Below are 13,416 nucleotides of genomic sequence, written 5' to 3'. Positions count from 1 at the left end.
TTTTACTTTATTTATTTTGGCCACACTGTGCAGCTTGTGGGATCTTAGTTCCCCAGTCAGGGATCAAACCTGGACCTTCAACAATGAAAGTGCAGTCTTAATTGCGAGGCTGCTGAGGAACTTCCTATATCTTTTTTGAGTTGAGAGGAAATTCATATAAGTTTAAATTAACAATGTTAAAGTATATAACCCAGGGACATTTATCATACAGTTGTGCAACCATCACCTATACCTAATTCCAAAACACTTTTGTCACCCTCAAAGACAACCTCAGACCCATTCAAGTCATTCATTTCCCATTCCTCTTCTCTCCAGTCTCTGGCAATGACTTTCTCTCTTTGTGGATTCATCTATTCTGGATATTTCATATAAAAAGGAATCCTACAATATGTGACCTTTTGTGCCTGGCTTCTTTCACATCACATGTTTTTGAGGTTCACCCACATTGTACCATGAATTGGCATTTCACTCCTTTTTAAGGCAGAATAGTATTTCTGTGCATGGATATACCACACAAATCTATTCATGCACTAAGGGACAGTCAGGCTGTTTTCACCTTTTGGGTACTGTGAATTGTACTGCTATGAGTATTCTTGTAAAGTATTCGTCTGAATACCTGTTTTCAATTCTTGTGAATACACACCTAGAAGTAAAATTACTGCAAGAGTGTTAGTAAAAGAGGTGGACGGGACTTTCCTGGTGGTCCACTGGTTAGGAATTAACCTTCCAATGCAGGGGCATGAGTTCGATTCCTGGTGGGGGACCTAAGATCTCACATGGCAGGAGGCAGCTAAGCCCGTGAGCCATAACCACCAAGCCTATCGGCTCTAGAGCTCGTCCATCGCCCCGCCCTGCAACAGAAGATGCTGTATGCCTCAACTAAGACTCTATGAGACAAATAAATAAAAGATTAAAAACTAACAAGATGAGGGGTTAGGCAGCAGGGTGGGACAGGACACAAAGTACTGCTAAAACAGTAATAAAAAAAGTTGCAGGTATGAAGCGAGGCATCCAGACAACCTTTAAGTTCTGAGTTTAGGCAACTGGTAGACAGTAATTCTTTTCACTGAAATAGTAAATATAGGAAGAGTAACAGGGAAGTGGGACAAGAGTGGGGAAAGATGATAAATTGTTATATTGTACATGTTAAGTTTGACGTGCTCAAGAAATACCAGTGACATTTAGACTGCTAAAAAAGAAAAAAAAATTACTGAATCATCAGCAGAGTGATGGCCGAAAACATATTTTAAGGCATCAACTATAAATATATAAAGTGAAATTATTTTTAATCATTAAAAGCTTTCTACATTCTAGTTATAGCATATTAACTGTATTTTTAAAATTCTAAAACAACTGCTGCCATTGTTCAGTCACCAAGTCACGTCAGACTCTTTGTGATCCCATGGACTGCAACACGCCAGGCTCCTTTGTCCTCCACCACGTCCCAGAGATTGCTCAGATTCATATCCATTGAGATGGTGATGCTATCTAACCATCTCATCCTCTCCTCCCCCCTTCTCTTTTTGCCTTCAATCTTGCCCAGCATCAGGGTCTTTTCCAATGAGTCGGCTCTTCGAAACAGGTGGCCAAAGTATGGGAGCTTCAGCTTCAGTCCTTTCAATGAACATTCAGGGTTGATTTCCTTTAGGATTGACTGGTTTGATCTCCTTGCTGTCCATGGAATTCTCAACAATTTTCTCCAGCACCACAATTTGAAAGCATCAATTTTTCGGCATTCAGCCTTCTTTATGGTCCAACTCTCACACCTGTACATAGACTACTGGAAAAACCATAGCTTTGACTATACTGACCTTTACCAGCAAAGTAATGTCTCTGCTTTTTAATACACTGTCTAGGTCTGTTATAGCTTTTCTTCCAAGGAGCAAGCGTCTTTTACTTTTGTGGCTGCAGTCATCATCTACAGTGATTTTGGAGCTCAAGAAAATAAAATCTGCCACTGTTTCCACTTTTCCCCCATCTATTTGCCACAAAGTGATGGGACTGGAAACCATGATCTTCGTTTTTTTGAATGTTGAGTTTTAAGCCAGCTTTTTCACTCTCCTCTTTCAATTTCACCAAGAAGCTCTTTAGTTTCTCTTCACTTTCTGCCGTAAGGGTGGTATCATGTGCCTGTCTGAGGTTACTGATATTTCTCCCCGCAATACTGATTCCAGCTTATGCTTCATCCACCCTGGCATTTCTCATGATGTTCTCTGCATATATGTTAAATGAGCAGGGTGACAATATACAGCCTTGACGTACTCCTTTCTCAATTTTGAACTAGTCCCTTGTTTCATGTCTGGTTCTAATTGTCGCCTCTTGACCTGTAAACATGTTTCTCAGGAGGCAAGTAGGGTGGTCTGGTATTTCCATCTCTTTAGGAATTTTCCAAGGTTGTTGTTATCCACACAGTCAAAGGCTTTAGTGTAGTCAATGAAGCAGAAATAGATGTTTTTCTGGAATTCTCTTGCTTTTTCTATGATCCAAAGGATGTTGGCAATTTGATCTCTGGTTCCTCTGCCTTTTCTAAATTCAGCTTGTACATCTGAAGTTCTCAGTTTATATACTGTTGTTGCAAGCCTGGCTTGAAGAAGTTTGAGCATTACCTTGCTAGCATGTGAAATGAGCGCAATTGTATGGTAGTTTGAACATTCTTTGGCATTGCCCTTCTTTCCAATTGGAATGAAAACTGACATTTTCCAGTCCTGTGACCATGGCTGGGTTTTCCAAATTTGCTGGCATATTGAATGCAGCACTTTCACAGCATTATTTTTTAGGATTTGAAATAGCTCAGCTGGAATTAACACCTCCACTAGCTTTGTTCCTAGTAATGCTTGTAGGGTAGGTTAATTGCATCTCATAGAGCTCTATTTATTTTGGTAATTATATCTCAACAGAGCTGTTACAAAACAACAAAATGGTCACCTCTCTTTTTGGTTACATTGTGTTGTATGTATCAAGGATATCGCTACTTTGTTCTTCTTAAGGGCCCTGGGGTATATCTCTCTGGGGGTTTATCTTTCTTTCAAGGAGACAAAGATAAGCAGACAATAGGGGAAATCGTCATAAGGGCATTTGACACGGCATTTCACCTACTCATTCTTACATTTTGACCAGTACTTTTCCCTACCAATGTCATTTAACCACTTCAAGAAACTAAAAAATGCCAAGCTTAATACAAAATGTTCAACTAATTTTCCTTAGTTTATTTCTTGACATTCCAAATTTGATCAATCCTTTCAAAAATACTTATTCTGCAGAGATAATGTGAGAATTCAAGATATCACAGTAAGATGTCTAAAACAACGCCTGGTACTCAGTTAATTACTGTCATCATCATTATGCTAAAGTTGATAAGCAAAGCTGAAGAGAACAGGGAGGACATAAAGGTTATGTGTGCCCTACAAAGGAACAATCATGTCACAGAAAAGAAACATTTGGCAGAAAATCCCATGTCACACTGAAAAATGCAGCAGCATGATCACCTCCACAATTACCATCATTTCTATCTTCACCATCAACACCCAACACTTCTCTCCCCTAAAGCATCTATTTATATGCCTTTAATTTTTTTCTATTTATGGAACATTTAAACCTATGAAAACATTCCCAAACTCAGCTAACAGAGTATCTTCTTATCATTTTTCCCTGTGCTTCAAAAAATGTTTCAAATATATGTACTATAAGCTACACAGATGTTTTCATTTCCTCCCTCCCTTGTGGTAGCCACTACCTTGGCCTATCCGTCAAGCATGTTTTCAAACTTTCACTATATGGCATGCTGGTCTGCACCTTGCTTTCTCAGCTCAACATTTTGTTTGTTTGTTGTTTTTTAATTCAGTCATGTTGCTTCATGTAGATCTAGTTAATTCATGAAAACTATTATATTACTATTGTATGAATGGAAAAATATATTTGTCCATACTCTAATGAGATGCTTACACTGTTTATCTAATTTTATTAACAGGCTACAATAATTTCTTGAGTTTCCAGGATATATTCACAGAACTAGTAGGTCAGAGGACATATGCCTTCAACTTCATTAGAGGTTACCAAGTTCATTTCCTTTTTCATAACTAGAATCAGCAGTCTAAGAGAGTTCTTGTTTCCTGCCCTCCTCACCAATCCTTGGCACTGTCATACATTTTGTGGGGCCACGCTCCCTCAGTTTGTAGGATCTTAAGTTCCCTGACCAGGGATCAAACTCAGTACCCTCCCCCCTTCCCACAGTGAAAGCTTAGGGGCCTAACCACTGGATCATCAGGGAATTCTCTGTCATACTTTTTAACTTTGCAAACCAAAAGGTCTAATGTAGTACTTCATTGATTTATGTCTTCTTGATTAGTAAGATGAGTATCATTTACTGGTCTTTCAGGTTTCTGCTTACGTGAAATGCTTTTAACAGTATGGCCACTTTTCTACTGATCTGTGGTAGTTCTTAAGAATAGTCTGGATAACAATCCTTATGCTCTTATGCTCTTTCTCCCTCCCCTCCAAATATAAACAATATAAAACTGTTGCTGATTTTCATATCTAATAAGGTAGATAAGCAAAGATAATTCCTGCCTTCTCAAAGTTCATAGCTATTATCCAGACATTTATATCTGTGTTTCTCAAACCTTTTTGGCCACTCGCAAGTGAATTCCTCCATGAGGGCCAATACACACACACTTAACACATGAAGTGAAAAACAGGACTCTACATCAGTTTTTTCTAAGGAATTAACAACGGGCAAATACACAAGAAAATCACAGCTTGTCTCCATTCTATATAGACAATTTGGATATGGTATTAATACAACATATGGCTTTCATATGGATCAATACACAAGCATCTGTTTGATTAATAACGGTTTGCTAAAATGCTTAATAAATAATAGCAGGTACATCAAGATGCCTGAAACAACAATTAAGAGTCTACTCTCTTTATCCAGTAAATTAAGAATTAAGGTATAAATCCAGACTAATTTTTTAGATCAAATATTTTAATTTTCAGTCGCACCACCATACAATCAGTTCTCCTGGGTAAATATGCTCTGCAGTAATGAAATGATTCTTCTACATATTTTAGTGACAGCAGACTTCAGCTGGAAAAAAGTTAACTTCATTTACAGAAGCACTATCGAATGCTTTGTAAAATAAAGACAATACCCTAAAGACGTATAATAATAGAGCAAGAAAGTACCTTAGATCACTTAACTAATACATTTTCAGGTGAGACACTTGCAACCCAGAAATTAAGAAATCTCCCTAATCCAGGTCCTCCTAAAATCTACAGTCCTCTAAAATCTACAAATTAGGATTCTTTCCATTACATCATACATCTTCTTATTTTAGACTCCCCCAGTCTAAAAACTCTGATTCCTCTCTTGATTTTACAAGATTGAGTATTGTGTTATAGAAATGAAATTATCTCCCAACCCCATAACAATCTCTTACTTTCTATACTTCCCAATTTTGCCCTTCCCCCTCTGCTCCATTAGATTGTACACAATGAAAAAAAAAACCTGACTGCCTAAATTTCCGACTGTAGTTAGTAGCGGAGTCCTGAGCCCCTGGCTACTGTTTCCACGTTAAACAGTAGCACTAATCCTTTATACCTTATCCAACAACACCTACTAAAGATAGCTTCGCAGGAGGCGCGGTGCACGCCGCTCCTCCTCGCCCACAGCCCACCGACGCCAGGGAGCCCGGTGCGCCGGGTAGGGGCGGTGCGGGGCACCAGGGGGCTGGGGTCGCTGGGGGAGTGGGGATCCCAAGGAGCGCGGGGAGGGGGATCCCGGAGGCGCCAGAGAACAGTCCGGGGGGCGAGGAGCGGCCGACTCACCTTTCCGCAGCTCCCGCTCCCACACGGTGACGATGGGCCGCGAGTGCTTGCGATGGTGGATGAGCCACAGGGACAAGGTCTGCACGCTCTGCTGCGAGTTGCTCAACTCCGACAGCTTCTTCTCCAGCGCCGCCTCAGAGAAAGCGGACATCCCTCCGACACCGCGTTCGCGCCGTCCCACGCGGTGGGGCTGAGCGGAGGAGCCTTTCGCCGCCCCCGCCGCGGCCTCGCCCCCTCACCCCACCCTTCCCCACGCCCTCACCACCACTGCCTCCACATCCAACACCGGCCGCAAACCAGCAAGATGGCGTCCAGCCGGCAGTGACGTCACGGCTGACCGATGCCCCGCCCCCCGACCAGGCGCGGCCGAGAGGCGGGAACTCCTAGCGGAAGGGGCGGGACCGAGGCTAGTGCTGGAGAGGCGGGGCGGGCCTGGGCGGGAGGCGGGGCGGGCCTGGGCGGGAGGCGGGGCGGGCCTGGGCGGGAGGCGGGGCGGGCCTGGGCGGGAGGCGGGGCGGGCCTGGGCGGGAGGCGGGGCGGGGTTGGCCAAGCTCGTCCTGGGAGCTCTCTTTTCCAAGGGGTATTTAAAATCTCTACATAGGTGTTTAAATTTAGTTCAGCCACCTTGGAAGATAATATGGCGTGATATAGTCCATTTTATTATACACGTTTCTTGTGATCCTGAGATTTCTCTAAGTGCTATCAATGCTAGGAAAACACCAGAATGTTTGCCAGGCCTAGAACCTTTCTTCTGGGAGAAACTATGTGTCCAAAGGGGTAATTAAAAATCCCTTGAACACCAGGCGTTGTGTGGTCCAGCTCAGTAACAGAGAGGGGTTGGGACTTTAAGTAAATGGCTAAATTATTTGTGGTAGTTCATATTACAGAATACATGCAGTAGTTTAAAAGATTTATAAATCCAGTGGTGGATTGGGTTTTTTTTTTAAGTTGCAAAAGAAAAGATACAGAATAATGTTTCTTTTATAAAAATGTATATTTTGTAAGAATTCATAAGTATGTAAATGCATGGCAAAAAGGTCTAGACAAATACACATTGCATTAATAGTGGTGTAAAGACAGGATAAGAATTGGCACCCTTAAGCTCTGTCTGAATTGTTTTCATCTTTTACAAGAACATATTCATGTATTACTTACAGAATTAAAAACTAATTTCAGAATTCTCATAATTAATTCAGCACATTTTGATATAGCATTTGTCTGAATTATGATACATCACAAAAGAAACAGAAGAGGAGATGCTGTCATATTCTAAATATGAATGCAAAAAAAAATAGGGTATATAAGAAACCACAGGAATGCCTAAGCCATGTTTTGAGAAGCACTGCTTAAGAACTTCCCACCAAGTAGGCATCAAATAGACCTATTTATTTGAAGCAGTGGCTGCAACACATTGTAGATGTATGTTAGTGCTAGTCACTCAGCTGCGTCCAATCTTTGCCACCTCATGGACTTAGCCTGCCAGGCTCCTCTATCCATCGAACTCTGCAGGCAAGAATACTGGAGTTGATAGCCATTCCCCTCCAAGGGATCTTCCAGACCCAGGGATCAAACCCAGGTCTCTTGCATTGCAGGCTGATTCTTTACTGTCTGAGCCACCAGGGAAGCCCGAAGATGTACTAAGTACAATTAAATTGTATGTTTTCAAATGGTTAATTTTATGTTATGTGCATTTTATTTCAGTAAAAAAAAAAAAAAAAAGAAGAAACCTAATAGCAATGACTACATTTATTTCACATTCTCCACATTGCAATGGACCCAAAACGGTTATGAGTGCTCTTATGTTTACCAAACTTAGGATAAAAGAAAACTCACAAGCTAAAAAAGTTCAGTCTTAAGTTAAATTTTGAGGGTTTTTTTTACTTAAAATTTATTTATTTTTAATTGAAGTGTAGTTGATTTACCATATTATATTAGTTTCAGATGTACAAAATAGTGACTCAGCATTTTTGTAGATTATACTCTATTAGAAGATGATAGCTATAATTCCTTGCGCTCTGTATATGTAAATCATTAATAAGCTTATGTTCAATGGTGTATTTCTCCAGTTAAAGGAAGCATACTGATGTTCGTATACAAAGACATACAGTAACAGGGTACAAAAGATTTCACTTACAAGTTTCCAGATTTAAATGTTCTTGTCAAATGATAACATGTGTAATACATTTTATGAACTGAAAGAGTATAGAGATTTTTTTCAATGCTCTCAGGTTATCACAAATTAATCCTTTATACAATATATTATTCTCCTCTATTCTGATAATAGTACTAAATATAATAAATTAGGGAAAGCTGTTCAATCTTATCACCAAAAGGTATGCATGGCTACTGTCTTCACCAGTCATCTAGCCAGCTTCTATATAATTTTAGACCAGGAGCTTTTAGGTTATGAAGATGATCAGAGAAAATTTCAATAAAAAGGACCTAAGCAAGTGCTGGTATCAAGTTACACGACAGTAAAATTCCAAGGTATTGATCCCTGGGTTCAAGTCTCTCAATTAGAGGGACACAAGCCATCATCAATTCATTGTTCCAGTTGTCTCGTGAAGCATAGTAAACCATCCCAAAACAGTGACTTTTCAAACAATAACAGTCATTTTATTTTAGCTCAAAAACCTGAGGACTTACCAAGGTCAGTTAGCATTTGTGAGGTCACAGTCAGATTGTGGCTAGAGTCACCTCAAAGGATTCTTTGCTCATGTTTGATGCCTGGGCTGGCGAGAGTCAAACCACTGGGAGGTGAAGGAGCTAGGGCCCTCAGATCCATCTCTTCTCCTCCCTCCTCTTTTCTTATCTTCTCATCTCCTCCTCTTCTCCTTCTTCCTCTTCCTCTTCTTCACCTCTCTCTCTTCCCCCCTTCCCTCTCTCCCTCCCTCCTTCATCTTCACATGATCTCTCCACCTGGAGACCCCAGAATATGCAGATCTCTTAGACGACTGCAGAGTCTCCTAGAGTGAGTGCCCCAGGGGCAACTGGAGTCACACAAAGTTGCTTCTATCTTTTCTGTTAGACAACACAGTCAAAGGCCACTCCTATTTATGGGAGTAGGACATAGACTCTTTTTTTTTTTTTTTTAATTTTTGACTGTATCACATGGCATGTGAGATCTTAGTTCCCCGACCAAGGATCAAACCTGTGCCCTCTGTGCTGGAAGCACAACAGAGTCCTCCTCTTGATGGAGGGAGCACCAACAACCCACAGACATGTTTCCAAGCATCCCACTGGAAGCTTCCCACTTTTTAACTTCAGTTAGTCCTTGGTGTAATACCTAACGCCTAATGTGATTTTCTTGTCTTTTAGGTAAAACACATAATAAAACTAACTGTTGGGTTTGTATCCACTTTCCTATGAGTGCTATTCAGTCCCCTCTAGTATCTTTTCCTCATGAATCAAACATCAGTTGGTTCTGGTTAACTAAATTCAATTTGTTGTTATTTAGTCACTAAGTTGTGTCCAACTCTTTGTGACCCCATGGACTGTAACCCACCAGGCTCTTCTGTCCATGGGATTTCCCAAGCAAGAATACTGGCATGGGTTGCCATTTCCTTCTCCAGGGAATCTTCCCGACCCAGGGATAGAACTCATGTCTCCTGCATTGACAGGCAGATTCTTTACCACTAAGCCACCAGGGAAGCCTAAATTCAATTAATAACAATTTTTTTTTTGGCCTTACGATGTGGCCTGGGGGAACTTAGTTCCCCCACCAGGGATTGAACCTGTGCTCCCAGCAGTGGAAGCACGCAGTTCCCACCACTGGGCCACCAGGGGATTCCTTACTAACAACTTTTTATATGGCTTACACCACAATAGGCAAGACATTCACAAGTCTAACATCCCTGTCATTTCACACCCAGGAAGGGGATGTTTCTGTCTCCATCAAAGTGGAGGAAAGGGGATGCTATATGTTGCGGTAGAGAAGTAATGGGAAAGGTAAGTGAATGCCACCCAAGTCTTCGAAACTCTTTCAAAATTTCATAAACGTGAGCAGGCAATGATCAAAATAGAGTTGTTCTGGATATAATATTGACCTCTCAATGTAGAATATATATTAGTGTAAAAGAAAAATGTACTTATGTTTCTATGGGCTTCTCCGGAATCTTTAATAATACCAAAATGTTTCAGAAAACAAGAAATAAGGAGGTCAGGTATTTTGACCTGTACATGTTCTCCGCATACACATAAATACTGCCATAAAGCCCTTGTCACCTCTGATCCAACAGCTCATCTGCTAAAAAAGGAATATGAAGCTCTGACTTTAGTTCAACAGCAGCTAATGTTCTCTAAACAACCTTCTGATGAATGGGATCTTGACAGTAGATCTGAACTTCAGAGTGAAATATCCTGCAGGCTGACTTTATCTGCCCCTGGTTAAAATAGGGAACTGAGAAAGTAAAAAGATAATCTGAAAGCTGATAGCTAGTGTTACCCTAAAACAATAAAACAACCAGTTATTTTTACCAGCAGAATGAGTTTATTTGGGAACAGCTTGCATGTGTTAAACCACTTCAGTCGTGTCTGACTCCTGGCGACCCTGTCGGGGATCTTCAGGACATACAACTGTGGTATGCCACAAGTAAGCCCAGTAAAACAAGAGAGAAAACTCTTACAGAGAAGGGAAAGTTGGGAGGAGCCGTTAGAACCAGAAGGTCCATTGAAGGAAACAGGAGTTTCAAATACAGTGGCTTTATCATTGGCTGGGCTGTTGTCAGGCAAGGAGGGAAAAACTCCCCTCCTTCTGGTGGCCGTAGTGTGGCTTCTGCTGGAGAGACAGGGTTTCTCTCTTCCTTTGGGGATCCAGTGATAAGTGTGTGAGAGCGCCCTCTTCTGGCCTCCCAACTCCATTTTAGTGTTGTTCAGTCGCTCTGTTGTGTCCGACGCTGGGACCCTCTGGGATGCAGCATGCCAGGCTTCCCTGTTCTTCACCATCTCCAGGAGCTTGATCAAACTCACGTCCACTGAGTCGGCGGTGCCATCCAACCATCATCCTCTGTCGTCCCCTTCTCCTCCTGCCCTCAATCTTTCTACTTTAGTGAGATTTACCTTTATTAATTTTCACTCTAGGCTGTAATGTCCTGGAGGAAGAAATGGCAACCCACTCCAGTATTCTTGCCTGGAAAATTCCATGGACAAGAGGAGCCTGGCGGCTGCAGTCCACAGAATCACAAAGAGTCGGACACGACTGAGTGACTGAGCCCACAAGCAGTAATGTTCCTAACAAAACATCAAGTTAGGCCTTATAGGATATAAACAATAACCAGACAAGGCCATTCTGAGACTGTAGTGAAACAAGCCAGGGTCAAGGCCCCCTGAAGCCATGAAAATGGCTAAAATCTTCCTCTTATACCTACATGAATGATTACAGCTTCTTTACCAATGATAGCTCCTGCCCAATCTTAATCCCTTGGCAGTCCAGATAAAAATTACCAAAGATCTACCAAATTGTCCCTGTGTCCTGACAGCACCCAATCCAGGACAGGTTCCTGCTTTCCCTAAAGACTCCTTAGAATCCACCAGCATAAGCTCAGATCTTGTAATAAACTCTTCCCAATTCCTTCTTAATGACACATCCCCACACATCCCTATACATTCCCTGGGGTGGGCTCTTCCTTGCTGCAGCAAGCTAAATGAACCTAATTTTAACTTTAGATGGTTCTTGTGGTCTTCAGCTAGTGAGTTTTGATATGGGATATACATCAGAATTTTAAAAGTGGTTAGCTATATGGGTAAGAAATGGTAATCTCTTCTTTCCAGTGTTTATATTTCAGTATCGTTTGACTTTTTGACCACAAGCATATATTATTTGTATAATGAGAAAAAATAATAAATAGAATAAACAGATTTTGATTGGGGTAGGGGAGGGACCTCCAATGTGTATCCCTTGTCTATAAGAAAAAGGTCATAGTCTTAGCATGGCATGCAAGGCTCTTATGAACTCAGTTCTACCATTCTCAGCAGCCCCATCAGCCACAGCTCCCCTCTCTGTGTTCTTGAGCCCTCAAGCAGTGATAAAACTTTGCTAATTATTTCCCAAATCCTATACAATTCCATTTTCCACTGCTTTATTCATCTATCATGCAAACAATATCCTTCCTGCAAACACCTGGCCTTTCCTTCCCCAAATAAAGAAGCTCCTTTCAAAACTGGTTTGAATTGGGACTTCCCAGGTAGTCCAGTGGCTAAGACTCTGTGCTCCCAGTGCAGGGAACCTGGGATCGATCCCTGGTCAGGGAACTAGATCCCACATGCCTCAACTAAGAGTGCACAGGCTGCAACTAAAAAAAAAAAAAACTCCCATATGCCACAACTAAAGATGCCACAAAGGAAGATGCTACGTGCTGTAACTAAGACCTGGTGCAGACAAATAAATAATAAATATTAAAAAAATAAACAAAATAAAATTGGCTTGACTCAACAGACCAGTGGACAAACAAAATGTAGTATATGCATACAATGTGATAATGTTCAACCATAAAAAGGAGTGAAATTCTGATACATGTTACAACACAGGTGAATTCTGAAAACATGCTGAATGAAATAAGCCCAACCCAAAGGACAAATATTGCATGATTCCAATTATATGAAGTACCTGTGCGTGCACGCTAAGTCACTTCAGTCGTGTCTGACTCTTTGCAGCCCTATGGACTGTAGCCCGCCAGGCTCCTCTGCTGACGGAATTCTCCAGGGAAGAATACTGGAGTGGGTTGCCATGCCCTCCTCCAGGGGATCTTCCCAACCAAGGGATCAAACCAGCATCTCCTGCAGTTCCTGCATGAAAGTGAAGACGCTCAATTGTGTCCGACTCTTTGCAACCCTAAGGACTGTAGCCCACTAGGCTCCCCTGTCCATGGTATTTTCCAGGCAAAAATACTGGGGTGGGTTGCCATTTTCTCCTCCAGGGGATTTTCCTGAACCAGGGATCAAACTCAGGTCTCCCGCATTGCAGGCAGATTCTTTGCCATCTGAATCCCACAGTTCCTGCATAGCAGGCCGATTCTTTACCCCGGAGGCACCAGGGAAGCCCCATAAATAACTAGAACAGGCAAATCCATAGAGACATAAAATAGAATAGAGGCTACAGCAGTTGGGAGGAGGAGAGAATGCACTGCACTGCAGATGTTTGCTTCTTTGTCCGTCTCCACTTCTAGATGGTGAATCCTCAAAGGACCTAGAACAGCTTGGAGCCACTGTCTTGATTCTTCTTGGGAACTCCATAGGGAGAATGCTGGAGGCCAAACAAGAAGGCCAAACAAGCTTTGGGAGATCTTAATAGAGCTTCATACAAATTGAAGGCAATTTGTCCAGGCTTCTAATCAGTGCCTTAGTCATGTCTATAATGTCCTAGCCCATTATATCTCCAGCCACAGTTCAGAAGTCAAGTCACTGGAATTCATCTTTCTACTGAGGGCCTCATTTTTTTAAAAGCTTTTATGGTAAGTGGAAACTTGCTCACTCTTTGACTTACCCATTGTCCCAACTTTACCCTCTGAATTCTTATTAAATGAGTCTATTTCACTTTCATGTGACAGCCCTTCTGGTATATGAAGACCATCATTGTATTCACTCATTAAATCA

At 41.6% G+C, this 13,416-nt stretch overlaps 1 protein-coding gene across 3 annotated transcripts in view; it reads right to left on the bottom strand.

Annotated features, from left to right (window-relative positions):
• The window catches only part of RPRD1A (regulation of nuclear pre-mRNA domain containing 1A), a 65,334-nt gene extending 59,202 nt beyond the window's left edge, over window positions 1-6,132 (bottom strand). Inside the window, exon 1 of one of the 3 annotated variants that reach the window (XM_043443640.1) lies at window positions 5,827-6,132. In XM_043443640.1, coding sequence (XP_043299575.1) covers window positions 5,827-5,977 — 151 coding nt within the window. In that variant the 5' untranslated portion in view covers window positions 5,978-6,132. The remainder of the gene's footprint in view (window positions 1-5,826) is intronic. The other 2 variants (XM_043443641.1, XM_043443642.1) reach the window with 2 other exon arrangements.
• Between the last annotated feature and the right edge of the window lie 7,284 nt (window positions 6,133-13,416).

Source organism: Cervus canadensis, chromosome 23 (genome assembly GCF_019320065.1).
Source record: "Cervus canadensis isolate Bull #8, Minnesota chromosome 23, ASM1932006v1, whole genome shotgun sequence".
Classification (NCBI taxonomy): domain Eukaryota; kingdom Metazoa; phylum Chordata; class Mammalia; order Artiodactyla; family Cervidae; genus Cervus; species Cervus canadensis.
The sequence above is the reverse complement of the archived record's forward strand: the minus strand, read 5'-3'. Positions and strand labels throughout refer to the sequence as shown.